Source organism: Eriocheir sinensis, chromosome 22 (genome assembly GCF_024679095.1).
Source record: "Eriocheir sinensis breed Jianghai 21 chromosome 22, ASM2467909v1, whole genome shotgun sequence".
In the NCBI taxonomy this organism is placed as follows: Eukaryota; Metazoa; Arthropoda; class Malacostraca; order Decapoda; family Varunidae; genus Eriocheir; species Eriocheir sinensis.
In genome coordinates, this window is record NC_066530.1 from 7,838,990 (window position 1) to 7,856,489 (window position 17,500).

At 48.3% G+C, this 17,500-nt stretch overlaps 1 protein-coding gene across 1 annotated transcript in view; it reads left to right on the plus strand.

Annotated features, from left to right (window-relative positions):
• LOC127002284 (cell adhesion molecule Dscam2-like) overlaps nucleotides 1-17,500 on the plus strand; it is a 146,091-nt gene that overhangs the window by 70,317 nt on the left and 58,274 nt on the right. The window contains exons 5-7 of the mRNA XM_050868095.1: nucleotides 385-637; nucleotides 9,387-9,531; nucleotides 17,058-17,320. Coding sequence (XP_050724052.1) covers nucleotides 385-637; nucleotides 9,387-9,531; nucleotides 17,058-17,320 — 661 coding nt within the window. The remainder of the gene's footprint in view (nucleotides 1-384; nucleotides 638-9,386; nucleotides 9,532-17,057; nucleotides 17,321-17,500) is intronic.

Here is a 17,500-nt window from a genome sequence, read left to right on the forward strand (position 1 = left end):
ATATAGGACAGGTCTCAGTGCCACACAGCCCAACACATCACACTCATAGACAGACAGACAGACACAGACACAGACAAAAAAAAAAACAGATATAGGACAGGTCTCAGCACCACACAGCCCAACACAGCACCCCCACTACGTCTCACAGACAGACACAGACAGACAGACACAGACAGACAGATACATTTACACAGACAAGCAATAAGGATCAGGTTTCAGCACCAGGAAGAGGACGGGAAGGGGAGGAGTGCGTAAAGACAGACAGAAAGAGAGAGCGACAGATAGGAAAACAGACAGACAAGTTTCAGACAGGTATCATACACGTTCCAACCTCACACACACACCCTCAACTCACGCCCTCGTCTCTTCCCCCATCCCCGGCAGGTCACGCCCCGCCAGGTTCAGGTTGACGCCGGGGGCCGCTTGGAGCTTAAGTGCCACGTCTCCGGCTCCCCCGTCGAGGCCGTCACCTGGCTCAAGGACGGCGCGGAGGTGCGGGCGGAGGGGCGCGTCAGTCTGCGGCCCCGCGACACGCTGAGGGTGGCGCCCGTGGTGTCCTCAGACGCGGGCATGTACCAGTGCGTTGCCACCCACGCCCACCACTACGCCCATGCCCACGCCCACGTCACGCTGGGAGGTAAGAGGGAAGGAGGGAGGGAAGGGATGGAGGGTGAAGGGGAAGGAGCTGTAGGTAGGAAGGTAGGTAGGTAGGAGGAAAAGGAAGTGAGAGGGAACGGGAAGGAATGGGGAGGAAAGGGAGGAAGCAAGAAGGAAAAAGAAAGGAGTTGTAAGAAGGGAGGAACAGGGGGAGGAAAGGAAGGGGAGAAGAGAGGAGAGAGAAGAAGAAGGAAAGGAAAGGAAGAGGGAAGGGAGGGAAGAAGGAAGGAGGGAAGGGAGGGGAAGAGGGTGAAGAGAAAAGGGTATGTAAGGGGATGAAGGAAGGAGGGAAAGGAAGAAGAGGAGGGAGGAGGAAGGAAAGGAAAGGAAGGAAGGAGGGAGAGGAAGGCAAGGAAGGAAAGGAAGGGAAGGGAAGGTAGGAAAGAGGAAGGGGAAAGAAATAGGAAGAAAGGAAGAGGTGAACAGAGGAGAAGGGAAGAAGAAGGGAAGGAAGGAATGGTTAAGAGAAGGAGAGGTAGGAGAGGGGAAGGGAAAAAGAGTTTGGGAGGGAGGATGGAGGAAAGAAAGGATAAGAAGGGAAGAAAGGGAAGGGTTAAGAGAAGGAGAGTCAAGTGGAGGGAGGAGGGGAGGAAAGAAGGGGAAGAAGGGAAGGGATAAGAGAAGGAGAGATGGGTGGGGGGTGAGGGAAAACGGCTATAAGAGAGGAGAGAGGGATGGAGGGACGCGGTGTAACTTGAAAACATGGAAGAACAGGCAACAGAATATATGAAAGCTTATAACGAGTCTTCTTATTTTAGTGATTTAACCAACACGTCAGACGCTTCGACATTATGCGAAATTGATCACTCACGCAACGAATCAACCAAACATACGATTCTTAAATGAGTCCATCGTTCTAACACGTATTTTTACAGTAATGTAGTTCAAGGCGGGGAATAGAGAAGTGTCCAAAAGAGGTCAATTTCGTGTGAAGAGGCGTCTTGATACTCCACTCACGAAGAACTTAAAGTCGTAGGCAAGGGGAAATACAGACGAGAGAAGGCTGTTCTAGAGTTCACCAGTGTAAGGGATGTAATAATGAAGATGCTGGTTAACTCTTGCATAAGAGGTTTGGACAGTATAGGGATGAGAGAGAGAGAGAGAGAGAGAACTGAGTGGATTGATTGAGACGCTGAGCAAGAGAGAGGAATCTGAAACTATTGGAAGAAGTGGAGAAAAGTGGAAACCAAATGTGGATGGCTGAAGAAACAGATGCACTTGAAACGTCTAACACAAGGAGAAAAAAGTCAGATAGTGAAAGAAAAGTAGAAACCAGAGGACAGGGTGAAGCAGAAGTAGAGAACAGGGGACAGCAGATAGATTAAAGCAGGGAAGGTAGAGGACAGCAGAGAAATAGCAGCAGGGGAGTAGAGAACAGCAGGAAAATCGGGGAGCCAGGAAAGCCGGGAAAAGTTTGGTAGGAAGTAAGTCTTGTAAGGAGGCGAACCGTGAGAGGCGGAGAGATAGGAACTGAGTGAGGGAGAAGGAGGAGGAGGAGGAGGAGGAGGAGGAGGAAGAGGAGGAGGAGGAGGAGGAGGAGGAATGTGTCTGTCTCTATCTCTTTCTCTTTGTTTCTATCTATCTATCAGTGTACCTCTCTCTCTCTCTCTCCCTCCCTCTCTCCCCCCCTCTCTCTCCCCCTCACTCACATTAAGATAGAAAAAAAGACTAAAAAAAAGATCGAATATTGTTAATTGTTCTGTTCGCGACTGAAATGAAATCACTTCCGTCTCATCCTTCCTTTGAGAGAGAGAGAGAGAGAGAGAGAGAGAGAGAGAGAGAGAGAGAGAGAGAGAGAGAGAGAAGAGAGAGAGAGAGAGAGAGAGAGAGAGAGAGAGAGAGAGAGAGAGAGAGAGAGAGAGAGAGAGAGAGAGAGAGAGAGAGAGAGAGAGAGAGAGAGAGAGAGAGAGAGAGAGAGAGAGAGAGAGAGAGAGAGAGAGAGAGAGAGAGAAGCTAGCGAGCTAATCATAATATAAATGTGTGTGTGTGTTGTTATGTAAGATAGCCTGGAGGAGGAGGAGGAGGAGGAGGAGGAAGAAGAAGAAGAAGAGGAAGAAGAAGAGGAGGATGAGGAAGTATAGACGGAGACATCGTTCATTATATATTTCTCCCCACGCAGTAACAGCGCTAACAAATTCAACGTGAATTGAAGAGAACCTGGAAGGCGAGATATTTGAACCTTTGAACATGCTGGCAATGATCTGGGAATGGAAGGGAATGGACAGAAAAGACAGGGCAGTGCTCATGAGTGGTCTGTCTTCCTGGAGATGATAACTCTTACTCATATGGGCGTTAGAGTAAAGAATGGAGCCTAGAATAATTTACAACGTTCTTAATTTTGTGGCCATGTTTTGAAAAGCCTGAATGGGAGTGGACAGAATGGACAGAGAAGTGCTCATAAGTGATCTTTCAGCCTGGAGATAAATACTGTTCTTCACTGTAACAGTGAAGAATGTAGCCTAGAACACCACACACCAGCGATAGTTTTGTGGGGATGTGTAGTAATGAGAGGAGAGAGACGCTCAGCTCAGTAAGTTCTGCAATGAAAGTCTACGGACCTTACATCCCGAGTTTAATTTACTCGGCCACTGGGAAAGGAAAGTAGTGGATATAGACTATAGAGGAAGAAAGAGAGGTATGCCGATTAGAAGAAGAAGAAGAAGAAGATTAAGAAGAAGAAGAAGAAAAAGAAGAAGATGAAGAAGAAGAAGAAGAAGAAGAAGAAAAGATGAATAAAATGAAGATGATGATGACACAAAAAAGATACAAGATACAAAAAGGAAGAAAAAAGAGAAAAGGAACGGGAAAAGAAGAAGAGAAAGAAAAAGAAGAAAAATAAGCAAAAGAAGAAGAAGAAGAAAAAAAAGAAGAAGAAGAAGAAGAAGAAGAAGAAGAAGAAGAAGAAGAAGAAGAAGAAGAAAAAGAAGAAAATGAAGAAAAAGGAAAAGAAGAAGAAGAAGAAGGAGAAGAAGAGGAAAAAGAAGAAAGTAAAGAAGAATAAGAAGAAAAGATGAAGATGGCGATGATGATGAAAAAGATGACTCAATAAAAAGAAGATACAAGAAGAAGGAGAATAAGAGGAAGACAGAGAAAAGGAAAAGGAAAAAAAGAAGAAGAGAAAGAAAAAGAAGCAAAAGAAGAAGAAAAAGAAGAAGAAGAAGAAGAAGAAGAAGAAGAAGAAGGAAAAAAGAAGATGAGGATGAAGAAGAAGAAGAGAAGCTTGGGGAACAGATACAATTTGAAGCTATTTTGATGATGATTTGATGTAATTCCACCAGGGCCTTCGCGGTACAGTGGTTAGCGTCTTTAACTACGATTTGAGGGTCTGGGTTCGATATCCCGGCCTAGGCAGTCGACGTGCAGCCCACCCAGCTGTTCATCCTACCTTTCGGGCTGGTCGATAAATGGGTACCTGGGGAAACCTGGGGAAGGTAAACTGTGGTAGCCTGGATGCTGCACTTCTTCTTTTTCTTCTTCTTCTTCTTCTTCTTCTTCTTCTTCTTCTTCTTCTTCTTCTTCTTCTTCTTCTTCTTCTTCTTCTTCTTCTTCTTCTTCTTCTTCTTCTTCTTCTTCTTCTTCTTCTTCTTCTTCTTCTTCTTCTTCTTCTTCTTCTTCTTCTTCTTCTTCATCTTCATCTTCATCTTCTTTATCTTCTTCTAATCACAGGGTTCTCGCCCACCACAGGCTCAAAGGTCAACGGTACGGAGATGAGCACCGCCGCCACGCGCAGCTGTTACGTATGCTCTCAACTTTACAGGCAACAGTAGCACGCGACTTGCCTGGCTTTGGACATATATATCCTGAATGTGGCGTTCAACCAGGAAACATGTTGCCTGCCACAAGTCAACATTGTTACTTCATGTTGCACGCTGCGTCCCAACTTTTATGTTCAGAGCCACAAAACCATTTCCAGCGCTCCAACAAAAACTGAGTCACATGTCAACACGGTGCTGGCTGTTGCTGCTGCGAGTTTGGTGTTGTGCGACGCTCGTGAAAAATATAATCAATCAATCAGTCAGTGGGAGCATATGCCAGGGAGCGCGTCGCCTTGCCAACCCTACGAGGTCCTTCCCATCATAAGCAGTGGTGGAAAAGAGAACTGTTTATTGACACTAACGTTGCTCAGTTTTTTTTTAAGCTCCTCGCCGCGGTCAGTCTACTCAAGAACTCTTTTCGGGTGAGAATGGAGGATGCTGATGACCTCCTTGACCAAGCTTGTCCGGGTTAGGTAGAGCGGCAGGAATCACCGGCAACCACACCACCAATTACCAGACTTTTGATATCTTTGCGCTTCTTAGACACTTGAGACAGTTACTCCTCGGGTCCTAGTGAGCATTTTATTAGGTTCATGGTTCAGAGAAAGGGTCAAGCTACCAGCAGGGTCACAAAACTACCCCAGGAAATGCCCAAAACTCCTACGAAAGTCTTCTCAGATGGGTTCTAGTGAGTATTTAGGTTCGCGGCACAGAAGCAGGGTCAAGCTACCACTACGATCATAAAACTACTCCTGGAAAAGCCCAAAACTTTTACGAAAGCCTTATCTAATGTGTTCTAGTAAGTGTTTTATTAGGTTCACTGTACAGAAAAAGGGTCAAACTACCACCAGGGTCACAAAACTACTACTGGAAATGCCCAAAACTCCTACGAAAGCCTTGCCAAATGTGTTCTAGTGAGTGTTTCATTAGGTTCGTGGTACAGAAGAAGGGTCAATCTACCACTACGGTCATAAAACTACAACTGGAAATACCCCAAACTCCTCTGAAAAGCCTTGTCAAATGTGTTCTAGTGAGTGATTTATTAGGGTCAAGGTACAGAAGAAGGGTCAAACTACCACCAGGGTCACAAAACTATCCGTGGAAATGCCCAAAACTCCTACGAAAGCCTTGTCAAATGTGTTCATGTGAGGATTTTATTACGTTCGCGGCACAGAAGAAGGGCCAAACTACCATCAGGGTCACAAAACTAGCCGTGGAAATGCCCAAAACTCTCATGAGAAAGCCATCTCAAATGTGTTCCAGTGAGTGATTTATTAGGTTCATGGTACAGAAGAAGACAACTACTACTGGAAATGCCCAAAACTCCTCTGAGAAAGGTTAATCAAATGTGTTCTAGTGAGTGATTTATTAGGTTCATGGTACAGAAGAAGACAACTACTACTGGAAATGCCCAAAACTCCTCCGAGAAAGGCTAGTCAAATGTATTCAAGTAAGTGTTTTATTACGTTCATGGTACAGAAGGGCCTAACTACCATCAGGGTCACAAAACTATTACTTAAAAATGCCCAAAACTCCGACGAAAGTCTTTTCAAATGTGTTCTAGTGAGTGTTTAGGGTCGCGACACAAAAGAAGGGTCAAACTCCCACCAGGGTCATAAAACTACCCCTGGAAATGCCCCAAACTCCCATGAGAAAGCCTTGTCATGTGTGTGTGCTTGGGCGCTGAAATGTTTAAGAATATGGCCCTGAGTCTCTTTGAGTTGGCCCTTCAGATGCAGCGGAGGCAGTGGTTAACTTTTGCTTCATTACCAACCTTTCCGTTCATCACTTTGCCAGGCGGCCGAGGAGGGGCGAATCTGTAAAGAGTGACTTTATCAGCTTTCTACGGCAGCGGGAGTTGCGTCGCATTCCCGCAGCGTGTTCAGACCATTACTGGCGTTCTAATGATGATGGTCGTGAATGTATATAACAGTGATATTACCGTGGGAGGAAATACAGCGACATTATCTTCTGTATTCTTTCTGCTGTAGTCTTCCGTATTATCTTGTCCTCTTTCATCGATCTCTCTCTCTTTCTTTTCACTTCTTCATTTTCCCTCTACCTGGTTCGTCCCTAATAATGATAATATTAATAATTATAATAATAATAATAATAATAATAATAATAATAATAATAATAATAATAATAATAATAATAATAATAATAAGAGCAGAAACAAACAAAAATAAATAAAAAAGAACAAGAAGCAAGAGGATAAGAAAAAAAGAAAGAAGAACAAAAAAAGAAGAAGAAGAAGGAGAAGAAGAAGAAGAAGCAGAACCAGAAAAAAGAATGAGAATGAGAAAAAATAGAAAAGTAAAAGCAAAAGAAGAAGAACAAGAAAAGAATAACCAGAAGAAATAATGGAAATGATATAGAAAATAAAATAGTAATACCACTACTACTTCTACTACTGCTACTACTACTAATAATAATAACAATAATAATAATCATAATGATGATATAAAATGAATGTGGGCTGTTCATCGTGTGCCCGCCTCACCGCCTCACCACAACACTTGACGGTTCTCGACGCGGCCATTCACGCGCGCCCCAATATGTGAATGTGAAGCTGAGCTGCTAAACTTGTAACTCACTTCCTAATGAGGTACATGGGGGGAATATTTGTCCGTCTGTCTCCCTGCCTGTCTGTCTATTTGTATGACTGTCTGTTCACATCGTCTCAGAGATGGCGTTGTCGTGCCTGTGCAGCAGGACAAAGAAAGTTCCTTGTGCTCCCTGTCTTACTCTGAGGCTGTGAGACATGGACACTGAATAGTGACTTGGAGAGGCGGATTGATGCCTCTGGTAATCAGTGCCTACACAGAATCATGGAATATCGCACGAATGATTGTGTCAAACCAGCCATTGCTCCGTGAGACTGAATATAAGCCTATTTTTGCATAGTCCAGCTATAACGGCATGTGCCATGCCATCCAGTAGTGGTTTGTTTCTGTAAGACACAATCCTCAGCAGAGAAAGCTAAGGGAACGCATATAAAAGTCCGTGGCTTCAACTAGTAGGGTGAGGCGTAGGGGAATGGAAGGGGTCCTGTATCGGGACATGTTAGGAGGGACCCCGCTGTTGGCGTCATAAGGTGGGCAAGGCGACGTGTCCCCCGGCATGTGCCTCCACTGATCGATGGTTGACTGATATGATATATGCTCAATTATTTTTTGTTCGTTCTTTTCAACCCGTCCACTGGTAAACTCTGGAGCAGCCTTCCTCCGTCTGTATTTCCTCCTGCCTACGACTTGAACTCCTTCAGGAGGGGAGCATCAAGACACCTCTCGACCTTTCTTTTGGCCTCTTTTTTTTCCATTTTACTGGAGCAGTGCATAGCAGACTTTTTTGTTTACGTGTTTTGTTTTATCCCCTTGAGCTGCCTCCCTTGCTGTAAAAAAATAATTATATAACGTGGTTGTAAGATCCGTTTCTTTGGTATGTAGCCTACCCCCACCGCTCCTTCGCTCCCCCGGTGTGAAGGCCCAGGGTCACGGCGCCCACAGAGGACAAGGAAGCGTGGCTTAATCTTATATAAACATCCTTGGGCGCCCCGTGGTCCGTCCCCTTAGCGCCGACCCTCCCCGCGCCGTGTAATTGTTCTCCTGGGATTTAAGGCTCAGGGTAACGGCACTTGCACACGAGGAAGAGCCAAGTTAAGGTTAAATACTCCCTCGGGCGACCCTGGTGAGCCAAGTCCGTCTCCTCCGAGCCGAGCCTTCCCAGTACCGTCTCAAAGTGTTCCAGGGTTAGAGTTGCAGGTTAGGTTTTCGTTTATACAGAGTTAGTTAAAGATTCAGGTTCGTTTTTAAGCTGATGTTCATTGTTACTCTGTTTTTCGATGCCAAGTCAGTCCCCGCAGAGCCAATTCTTCCCACGCCGTCCTGAGGTGTTCCAAGGATAGAGTTGCAGGTCAGGTTGTCGTTTATACAGAGTTGGTTAAAGATCCGGGTTCGTTTTCAAGCTGACGTTCATTATTACTTTATTTTTCTCAGTGCTAAGTCCGTCCCCTCAGAGTCAAGCCTTCCCACTACCGTCTCAAAGTGTTCCAAGGATGTAGTTGCAGGTTAAGTTGTCGTTTATACGGAGTCACTTAAAGATCCGGGTTCGTTTTCAAGCTGACGTTCATTATTACTTTGTTTTACTCAGTGCTAAGTCCGTCCCCTCAGAGTCAAGCCTTCCCACTACCGTCTCAAAGTGTTCCAAGGATAGAGATGCAGGTTAAGTTGTCGTTTATACGGAGTTACTTAAAAATTCGGGCTCGTTTTCATGCCGGCGTTTATTGTTTTTCTGTTTTCTATGCTAAATCCGTCCCCTCAGAGCCGAGCCTCCCCGCGTCGTCTAAAAGTGTTCCAAGGTTAGAGTCACCAGTTAAAGTTGTCATTTGTTAGCGGTATACAGCTAGGAATGATATTTTAAACGTCATATCATTAAAGTGGGATAAGAAAGGGCTAAGGGAATGTTACGAGGATGATATTAAACAACTGTGACGCAAACTGTAAGAGATTAGTCGTAAGAGGAGCAACGTAGGAAGGGAGTGTAGGAAGGGTAGGAAGGAAAGGGGGGAGAGAGGGAGAGAGGCGAGGAGGTTGGGAGGGATAGGAGTGAGAGGGAGGATGGAGGGGAAGGATGGGGAGAGGGAAGGAGAGAGGAATGGAGAGGAAGATGAATGGCCGAGAGGGAGGTAGGAAAGAAAGGGGTAGAGGAGGAGGAGGGGGAGGAGGGGGTAGGGTAGGAGGGTAGGTGGGTAAGTAGGTAGACACACACACACACACACACACACACACACACACACACACACACACACACACACACACACACACATACACATACACACACTCCCCCACCTCCCCACACACACATACACATACACACACTCCCCCACCTCCCCACACACACTTACCCACCATACCCAATCCCTCACCCCAACACCCGCCCACTAACCCCATAACCTCCCCCTCCCTCCCCCAGCCGCACCGCCTCAGCTGCTGTACCGCTTCATCGAGCAGACCCTCCAGCCCGGGCCCGCGGTGTCCCTCAAGTGTATCGCCGCCGGGACGCCCACGCCGCACATCACCTGGACGCTGGACGGCTTCCCGCTGCCACACTCCCACAGGTGAGACACACACACACACACACACACACACACACACACACACACACACACACACACACTTACACCGTTGCCAGATTGCCGTCCTGTGCCTCTTATGTTTGCCGATTTTCGACCCCAAAACTGCTTCCAAATAACTGCCTTCATATGATTCTCGTTTAAATGGTTAATTATTGGTGTTCCTTTGCAATAGTTGTGCGTCGGAAAGCAGTAAATAGGCGGCTCTGAGTATGATGATTTGGCATCGCTGGGGGCACACACACACACACACACACACACACACACACACACACACGCACCGACTATTAGGAACATTTCTCGGGTCGGGAGGGTACTTGCTGGCGATTAAGAGTCCAGCTCGTGATCAGGCAGTGGTGGAGTGCGCCTGATCTGCCCTCCCTCCCCCTCCTCGCACACATAAGCCTCGATCCATCTTATTCTGCAATACGTCATATTAACTGTATGCATAAATATTTCAGTGGCCTCCCTCCCTCTCTCCCTCCCTCCCTCTCTCCCTCCTCAGACACCCTCCCTCCTTCCTCAGACACCCTCCCTCCTTCCCTCCCTCCCTCTCCAACACTCACTCACTCTCTCCATGCATCTCTCGACCTTCCCTCTCCCTCCATTCCTACCTACCCTCCTTCCCTCCCTCCCTTCCGCTTCTCGCGTCACATAACAAACTCCGTCCCACCGCCCGCCAAAGGATCGGAGAGAGAGAGAGAGAGAGAGAGAGAGAGAGAGAGAGAGAGAGAGAGAGAGAGAGAGAGAGAGAGAGAGAGAGAGAGAGAGAGAGTCGCCGAGCAGGATTGGGCCTTATTCAATCCTCTCTGATCGCTGATAAGTCCATTTTCCATTTGGCTATCGCGAATATTCAATTTATTGCAGAGGATTTAATACTTTCAAAAGCAGAGAGGAGATATAGTTTTTCTCTCTTTCTCTCTGGCGCCCTCGTCCTCGTTCTGTGTATAAGTGTTCAGTATTTTTTTATTTGTTTGTGTGTGTGTGTGTGTGTGTGTGTGTGTGTGTGTGTGTGTGTGTGTGTGTGTGTGTGTGTGTGTGTGTGTGTGTGTGTGTGTGTGTGTGTGTGTGTGTGTGTGTGTGTGTGTGTGTGTATTAGAGTGGTTTTTCAGTTAAGAGTGAATGCGCTTTGGTACTCTCTCTCTCCTCTCTCTCTCTCTCTCTCTCTCTCTCTCTCTCTCTCTCTCTCTCTCCTTGCTACACATCACACCGTCATTTCTTCAGTACAAGTAACATTCGTAAGTCGCCCCCTACTGGTCCCCTCAACACATTTGTAAGCTAAGTAAATCACCTCAGTCTCCGCCGTGCCAAAACTGTTCACAAGGTTCTTTGGTCTTTCTCTGCAAGGTACTGTTATGCTCCTTATTACTGGCGTCTTATTTGCTTCTTTGCGTTTTTTATTTGTCTTATTTTGCTTTCTTTATTTAATTTTGTTTTGTTTTGTTTTTCTCATATTTTTTTTCTATATGATATTTCTTTACCACCACTTAAATCTTTACTTCTACTGCTACTACTACTATCCTCCTCGTCCTCCTCCTCCTCCTCCTCCTACTACTACTACTACTACTACTACTACCATCACAGCCACAGCTAACACTATTTAAACCTATATATGCCCATCCTCTAACCTCTATTTCTTTCTCTGTCCCTCCCTTCTACACCTCTTCTCTCTCCCCCTTTTCCTCCTCCTCAACCTTTCTCTTCTTTCGTTTACATTTTGGTTCTTTTCGATTATATATTGCTCCTCCGTCTTTTCTTCTGCTTGGAGTCATTTTTTCCTGGTTAATTATCCTTCTTTCTTTCTTTTCGATTAGTAATGAACGTGTTTTTATATATTCATGGCTCAGTGGTATCGTTTTGTTATCATTCTGTTGTTTCACCACCACCACCACCACCACCACCACCATCACCACCACCACCACCACCACCACCACCACCACCACCACCACCACCACCACCACCACCACCATCACCACCACCACCACCACCACCACCACCCACACCACCACCACCACCACCACCCCCACCATCACCACCACCACCACCACCACCACCACCACCACCACCACCACCACCACCACCACCACCACCACCACCACCACCACCACCACCATCACCACCACCACCACCACCACCACCACCACCACCACCACCACCACCACCACCACCACCACCACCACCACCACCACCACCACCACCACCACCACCACCACCACCACCACCACCACCACCACCACCCACCACCACAACCACCACCACACCCACCACCATCACCACCACCACCACCACCACCACCATCACCACCACCACCACCACCACCACCACCACCACCACCACCAACACCACCAACACCACCATCATCACCACCACCAACACCACCACAATCACCAACACCACCACCACCACCACCACCACCATCACCACCACCACCACCACCACCACCACCACCACCACCACCATCACCACCACCACCACCAACACCACCAAAACCACCCCCCCCACCCCCACCACCAAAAACACCACCACCACCACCATCACCACCACCATCACCACCACCACCACCACCACCACCAACACCACCACCATCACCACCACCACCACCACCACCACCACCACCACCACCACCACCACCACCACCACCACCACCACCACCACCACCACCACCACCACCACCATCACCACCACCACCACCACCACCACCACCATCACAACCACCACCACCACCACCACCACCATCACTACCACCATCATCACCCTCACCACCACCACCACCATCATCACCACCACCACCACCATCACACCCACCACCACCACCACCACCATCACCACCACCACCCCCCCCACCACCACCACCACCACCACCACCACCACCACCACCACCACCACCACCACCATCACCACCACCACCACCACCACCATCACCACCACCACCACCACCACCACCACCACCATCACCACCACCACCACCATCACCACCATCACAACCACCACCACCACCGCAGCCACACTAATGCTATCAAAACCCACTCTTCCTCAGAAAGGCTGACGACTCCATACGATTACGGAGATATGCACCGCCACACGCATGCGTGCGTGGAAGCGTTTATCAGTGTACGGGATGCCGATGGGTCGGCTGTATTAGTCGCCCGCCACCTACACAGCACTGTGTCGCCCCGCAAGTCCAACCTGCCACCCAGAAAAATATAAAAAAAGGGCATCAAGAAAAGCAAGAGTCTTCCAAAATCGCCTTCTCCACTACAAGCCTTTTCCAAGGAAGTAGTCTGTATATAGGAACACGTCCACACACACTCACACACACACACACACACACACACACACACGCACGGAGACACACACACGCACGGAGACACGCAAGCGCGCACACACACACTCACACGCACGCACACACACACACACACACACACACACACACACACACACACACACACACACACACACACACACACACACACACACACACACACACACACACACACACACACACACACACACACACACACACACACACACACACACACACACACACACACACACACACACACACACACACACACACGACAATAAGGTAAATGGAACACAAATGTAATTAATAAAGACACGCATAACTCTAGACAAACGCCACTTCGGCCTGCCTTCAAGCAGCCAATCAGGAGGCAGAGGCCACAAAGTTAAGCCACGGTTACACTAGTCACTGCTATCCCTGGGCTGGGCGATTTTGGCTGGGCTGGGCACGCAGCCCAGCCAAAACCGCCCAGCCCAGGGTAAATTTGAGTGGGCGCGCTGGATCGTTGTTCTCCCAGTGGTATGGCTGGGCGCACCGTCACCGTCACCGTCTTACTCAGCCTCTTATATTTACCGACTTCCGACCCCAAAACTGTCCCGTGGACCCCAATAAGGAGATTCACTTATAATTATCGTTAAAATATTTGATTCCTGATGTTTTTTGGCAATAGTTGAGCGTCAGAAACCGGTAAATACTATGCTCTGAGGACGACAATCTGGCAACGGTGGGGTGCAGCAGATATATTGAGATACTGTAGTATTTAAGCATACAACTAAAACCAAATTATCCTATATAATAAAATATATAAATATTATACTATCATATAATGAAATTATTAGTTTTCCTGTATAATTAATGATCACTAACGGCACACAAATGAATAAAACACAGCACCTTCACACTCGCTTGAATTGGAAACCAGACGTAAACAAACACAGGCCTTTGTCAAGCCAAGGCCAACGAAGTCAGCGTGGCATCCCTAGAAAAATCAATTTCATGGCCATATATAGCCTCTTGGAGGGCCTCAAAAATATTGGCGCAGTCCTCTTCGCTTCCCATATCCATGGATGTCGTGCTTTGTTTACATCTGGGCTTGGCAGAAGAGCGCAGGCGGCTGGACTGGGCAGGCTTCTGTGTGACCACTTGGGTTGTAAACCAGGCCTGCGACTGACTTCCAGCCCAGGCAAAATCGTCCAGCCCAGGGGTAACAGTGACTAGTGTAACCGTAGCTTTACATACTAGACTGTGCGTCGAGGCCCTGCAAGTGACGCCTCTGGACCAGGGCCTGTGGCCGTGGGTGTGCCCAGTTAATCCAAAACCGATGATTTCACACACCACACTCCCACCCGGTTTCCTGACCCCAACATTCATCATTGAGAGAAACTGAGACCACCATCGCCTTCCTGAGAAAATTCTGCATCACATCAACATAAATTTGTTACAATAATGTAAACACAAACATACGAAAAATCACAGTTAAATGGAGTAGATCATAAACATTTTTTTGCATTTATTTCCCTTCAACTCCTTTGTGCCCTGCTATTTTTCGTTGCATCACTTTTTTTAAGCACAGATCCTCAACCTGCATGCTGTTCTGATTCTGATGGTGTAGGGTACGTCCCGAGGTAGAAATATACAGTGGTTTAAAATCGCCTCCGAACATAAGCTGTGCCGTGACGGCGGACTGTCGATCCGTGCCTCTTAGTCAAACTGCTGTGCTGTCTTTGTGCTAGAGCGGCGAGTCTGAGTAAACAAATGCCGAGGCAAAGGAACGCCGTCACGGCACAGCTTATGTTCGGAGGCGATTTTGATCCTCTGTATAATACTTCAGGACGTCCCCTACTTCATCACTTTTCTTAATAATGAATGGTGGGGTCAGAAAACCGGGTGGGAGTGAGGTGTGTGAAGTCGTCGGTTTTGAATGAACTGGGGGCGCACACGGCCGCCGCAGCGGACTGCGGGCATCACTCGCACAATGCAGGGGGAGGGGGGCGCGCGCTCTCTGTGGGCAGAGGGGAGTGACGTCACAGCTCGCCGGTCAATCAACTCCTAGCTCCGGCAACCAGCTCCAAGCTCCGGCAACCAACTCCAAGCTCCGGCAACCAACTCCCAGCTCCCGCGACGCTAACCGAGGTCTGGGGACAAATCGCATCCTATATACGGTAAGTCCTTGCCCTCTACAAGGACGCGCTTGACCAAAGAGTTTGCCGAGTGCCGCGTCGCCGTGAACCGCGCCCTCGTGGCGGAGCTGGACACGGGTTGCTTCGTGAAGATGAAGGTGAAGAGCGGACGCCGGACCATCCGGAAGAAGGCGTTAGATGCAAGGTTTCTTATCAAGTGTTTGCAGGAAGAACGCCTCGTGGCAGGGAAAGTTAAACTTGCGTTTGATATTACGTCGTTTTCACCACTGACCTTTTGCTTTCACATCATAACCTTCGTCAGTGAGTATTTCATGACTGTGCGGCAGCCCGTGCCTGCCGCCCCAGTAACTGCCTGTACAGCGCTGCCCTCATCAGTGTCCCGTAACACCGAAGTGCCAGCCCGTGCCTGCTGCCTCAGTAACTGCCTATACAGAGCTGCCCTCAGTGTAGGAAGACTGCCGCGACACACAAGAAACAGCCGAGGAACAAACGTGCGCGCCATCAACCCCGGACACCGAAGTCACCGACATGTCGGTCCTTCGGGGCCTCACGATCCCCCAAAGGTACAGGCATAGAGTCACGGGCCGGGGAGGAGGTGTTGTGGGGCGCCTCCGCGAAGACCATGCCGTCGCCATAGAGTATAATGAACGGTGCGGCGTAATGCAGCTTTGGGGCCCCGCCGATGACGTCAGACGATGCCAGGACGACATAGATGGCATGATAAAGACATGGCAGAGGGAGAACAGCAAGAAACAAATGAAGAAGGCGGCAGCGAATGGTGGCAAGAGTGAAGGCAAAGAAGACATAACACCCCGACAAGACACTAAGCCTGTGCGTGCCCCTGACACCCGGCAAGACACTAAGACCGTGCATGCCCCCGACACTCGGCAAGGCCACTGATTTTGTTGATTATCATTTGGGCCTTTGTGTGGTAGTTATTATCCGTAAGCTCGATCCTGGCCGATCTTCGTGCAGTGATTCAGTGTTTAGCGTGTGTAGATGTTTCTCACTGTGGGAGAGTCCAAAGCCTTATTATGCATCTGCTGTAATGTTAAGTGGCCGCTTCTGCTTGTCGGGGTGAGCGGCACTGAGGGACACTGAGTGGCGGAGATCATAAAGGTTTGTGGGGTGAGTTGAGGTATTTTTTGGGCGGCTCCTAGGGCCGTGCAGGCCTGTCGGTGCGTCTTGTTCCTCCCGTCTGTGTATCTGCTCTTTGTCCCATATTCACAGACCGGGACGGTGCGGGGCCGAACGGGATGCTAAGTCGGCTATGTGTGAACCCAGCTTTGTCCATTCTCTAACCTTTTCTTCATTCTCTAACCCTTGCTTTCACTCCTCATTTTCGTAGTGCAGGCTTGTCAGGGGCCAGCACCACACCACCACCACCACTACATCTACAACTAACGCTATTGAAACCCATACATGTCCCTTATCAGACCTTTCCTTCCTTTTTTAACCTTACTATCCCTCTCCTCGTCCTTCAGGCTTGCCAAGGGTCAGCACCACCACCACCATGCACCATAGCTACTGAAACGCATACTTGCCCATTCTTTAACTTTTCCTTCTTTCTCTAAGCTTTCCTTCTTTCTCTATAATCTTACTTTCCATTCTTCTCCTCCCTCTCGTTCTTTCTTACTAATACTACTGACACCCACACTTATCCATTCATTCTCTATCCTCTTCTTTCTTACTAATACTACTGACACCCACACTTATTAATCCATTCTTTAACATCTTCTTTCCTTAACTTCTCTTTCTACTCCTCTTTCCCCCTCGTCCCAGGCTTTTCAAGGGCCAGTACGTGTCAGCCGAAGGGGATGGGTTTAACCACGTCAATATCATCTGGAACTAATGCTCTTGAAACCCATACTTGTCCATTCTTTAACCATTACTTCTTTCTCTAACCTCCACCTCTATTCCTCCTTTCCCCCTCGCCCCAGGTTTGTGAAGGACGTGTCTGTTACTAGTGGTACTACTATTACTACTACTACAAACGCTATTGAAACCTATCTTTGCCTATACTCGAATCTTCTCTAACCTTTCCTGCTCCTCTCCCCTCGTCCCAGGCTAGTGAAGGGCCAGTACGTGTCTGCCGAGGGGGACGTGATTAGCCACGTCAACATCAGCTCGGTGCACGTGGCGGACGGCGGCGCCTACACGTGCACTGCGGCCAACAGTGCAGGTGAGGCCGCCCACTCCGCGCGGCTCAACGTGTACGGCCCGCCCCAGGTGCGTCCCATGGGCCAGCAGACGGCCGTGGCGGGGAGGACCTTCGTCGTGGCCTGCCCCGCCTCTGGACACCCCATACACACCATCACCTGGACCAAGGGTGAGCGAAGAACGGGCTGAGATGAAGCATATCTGACTGAGACGATGATAACCAGACACTCTAACTTAACTAGACACTCTGACTTAACCTGACAGTCTAACTTAAACTGTCAGTCTAACTTAAACTGTCAGTCTAACTTAACCTGACACTAACTTAAACTGTCAGTCTAACATAACCAGA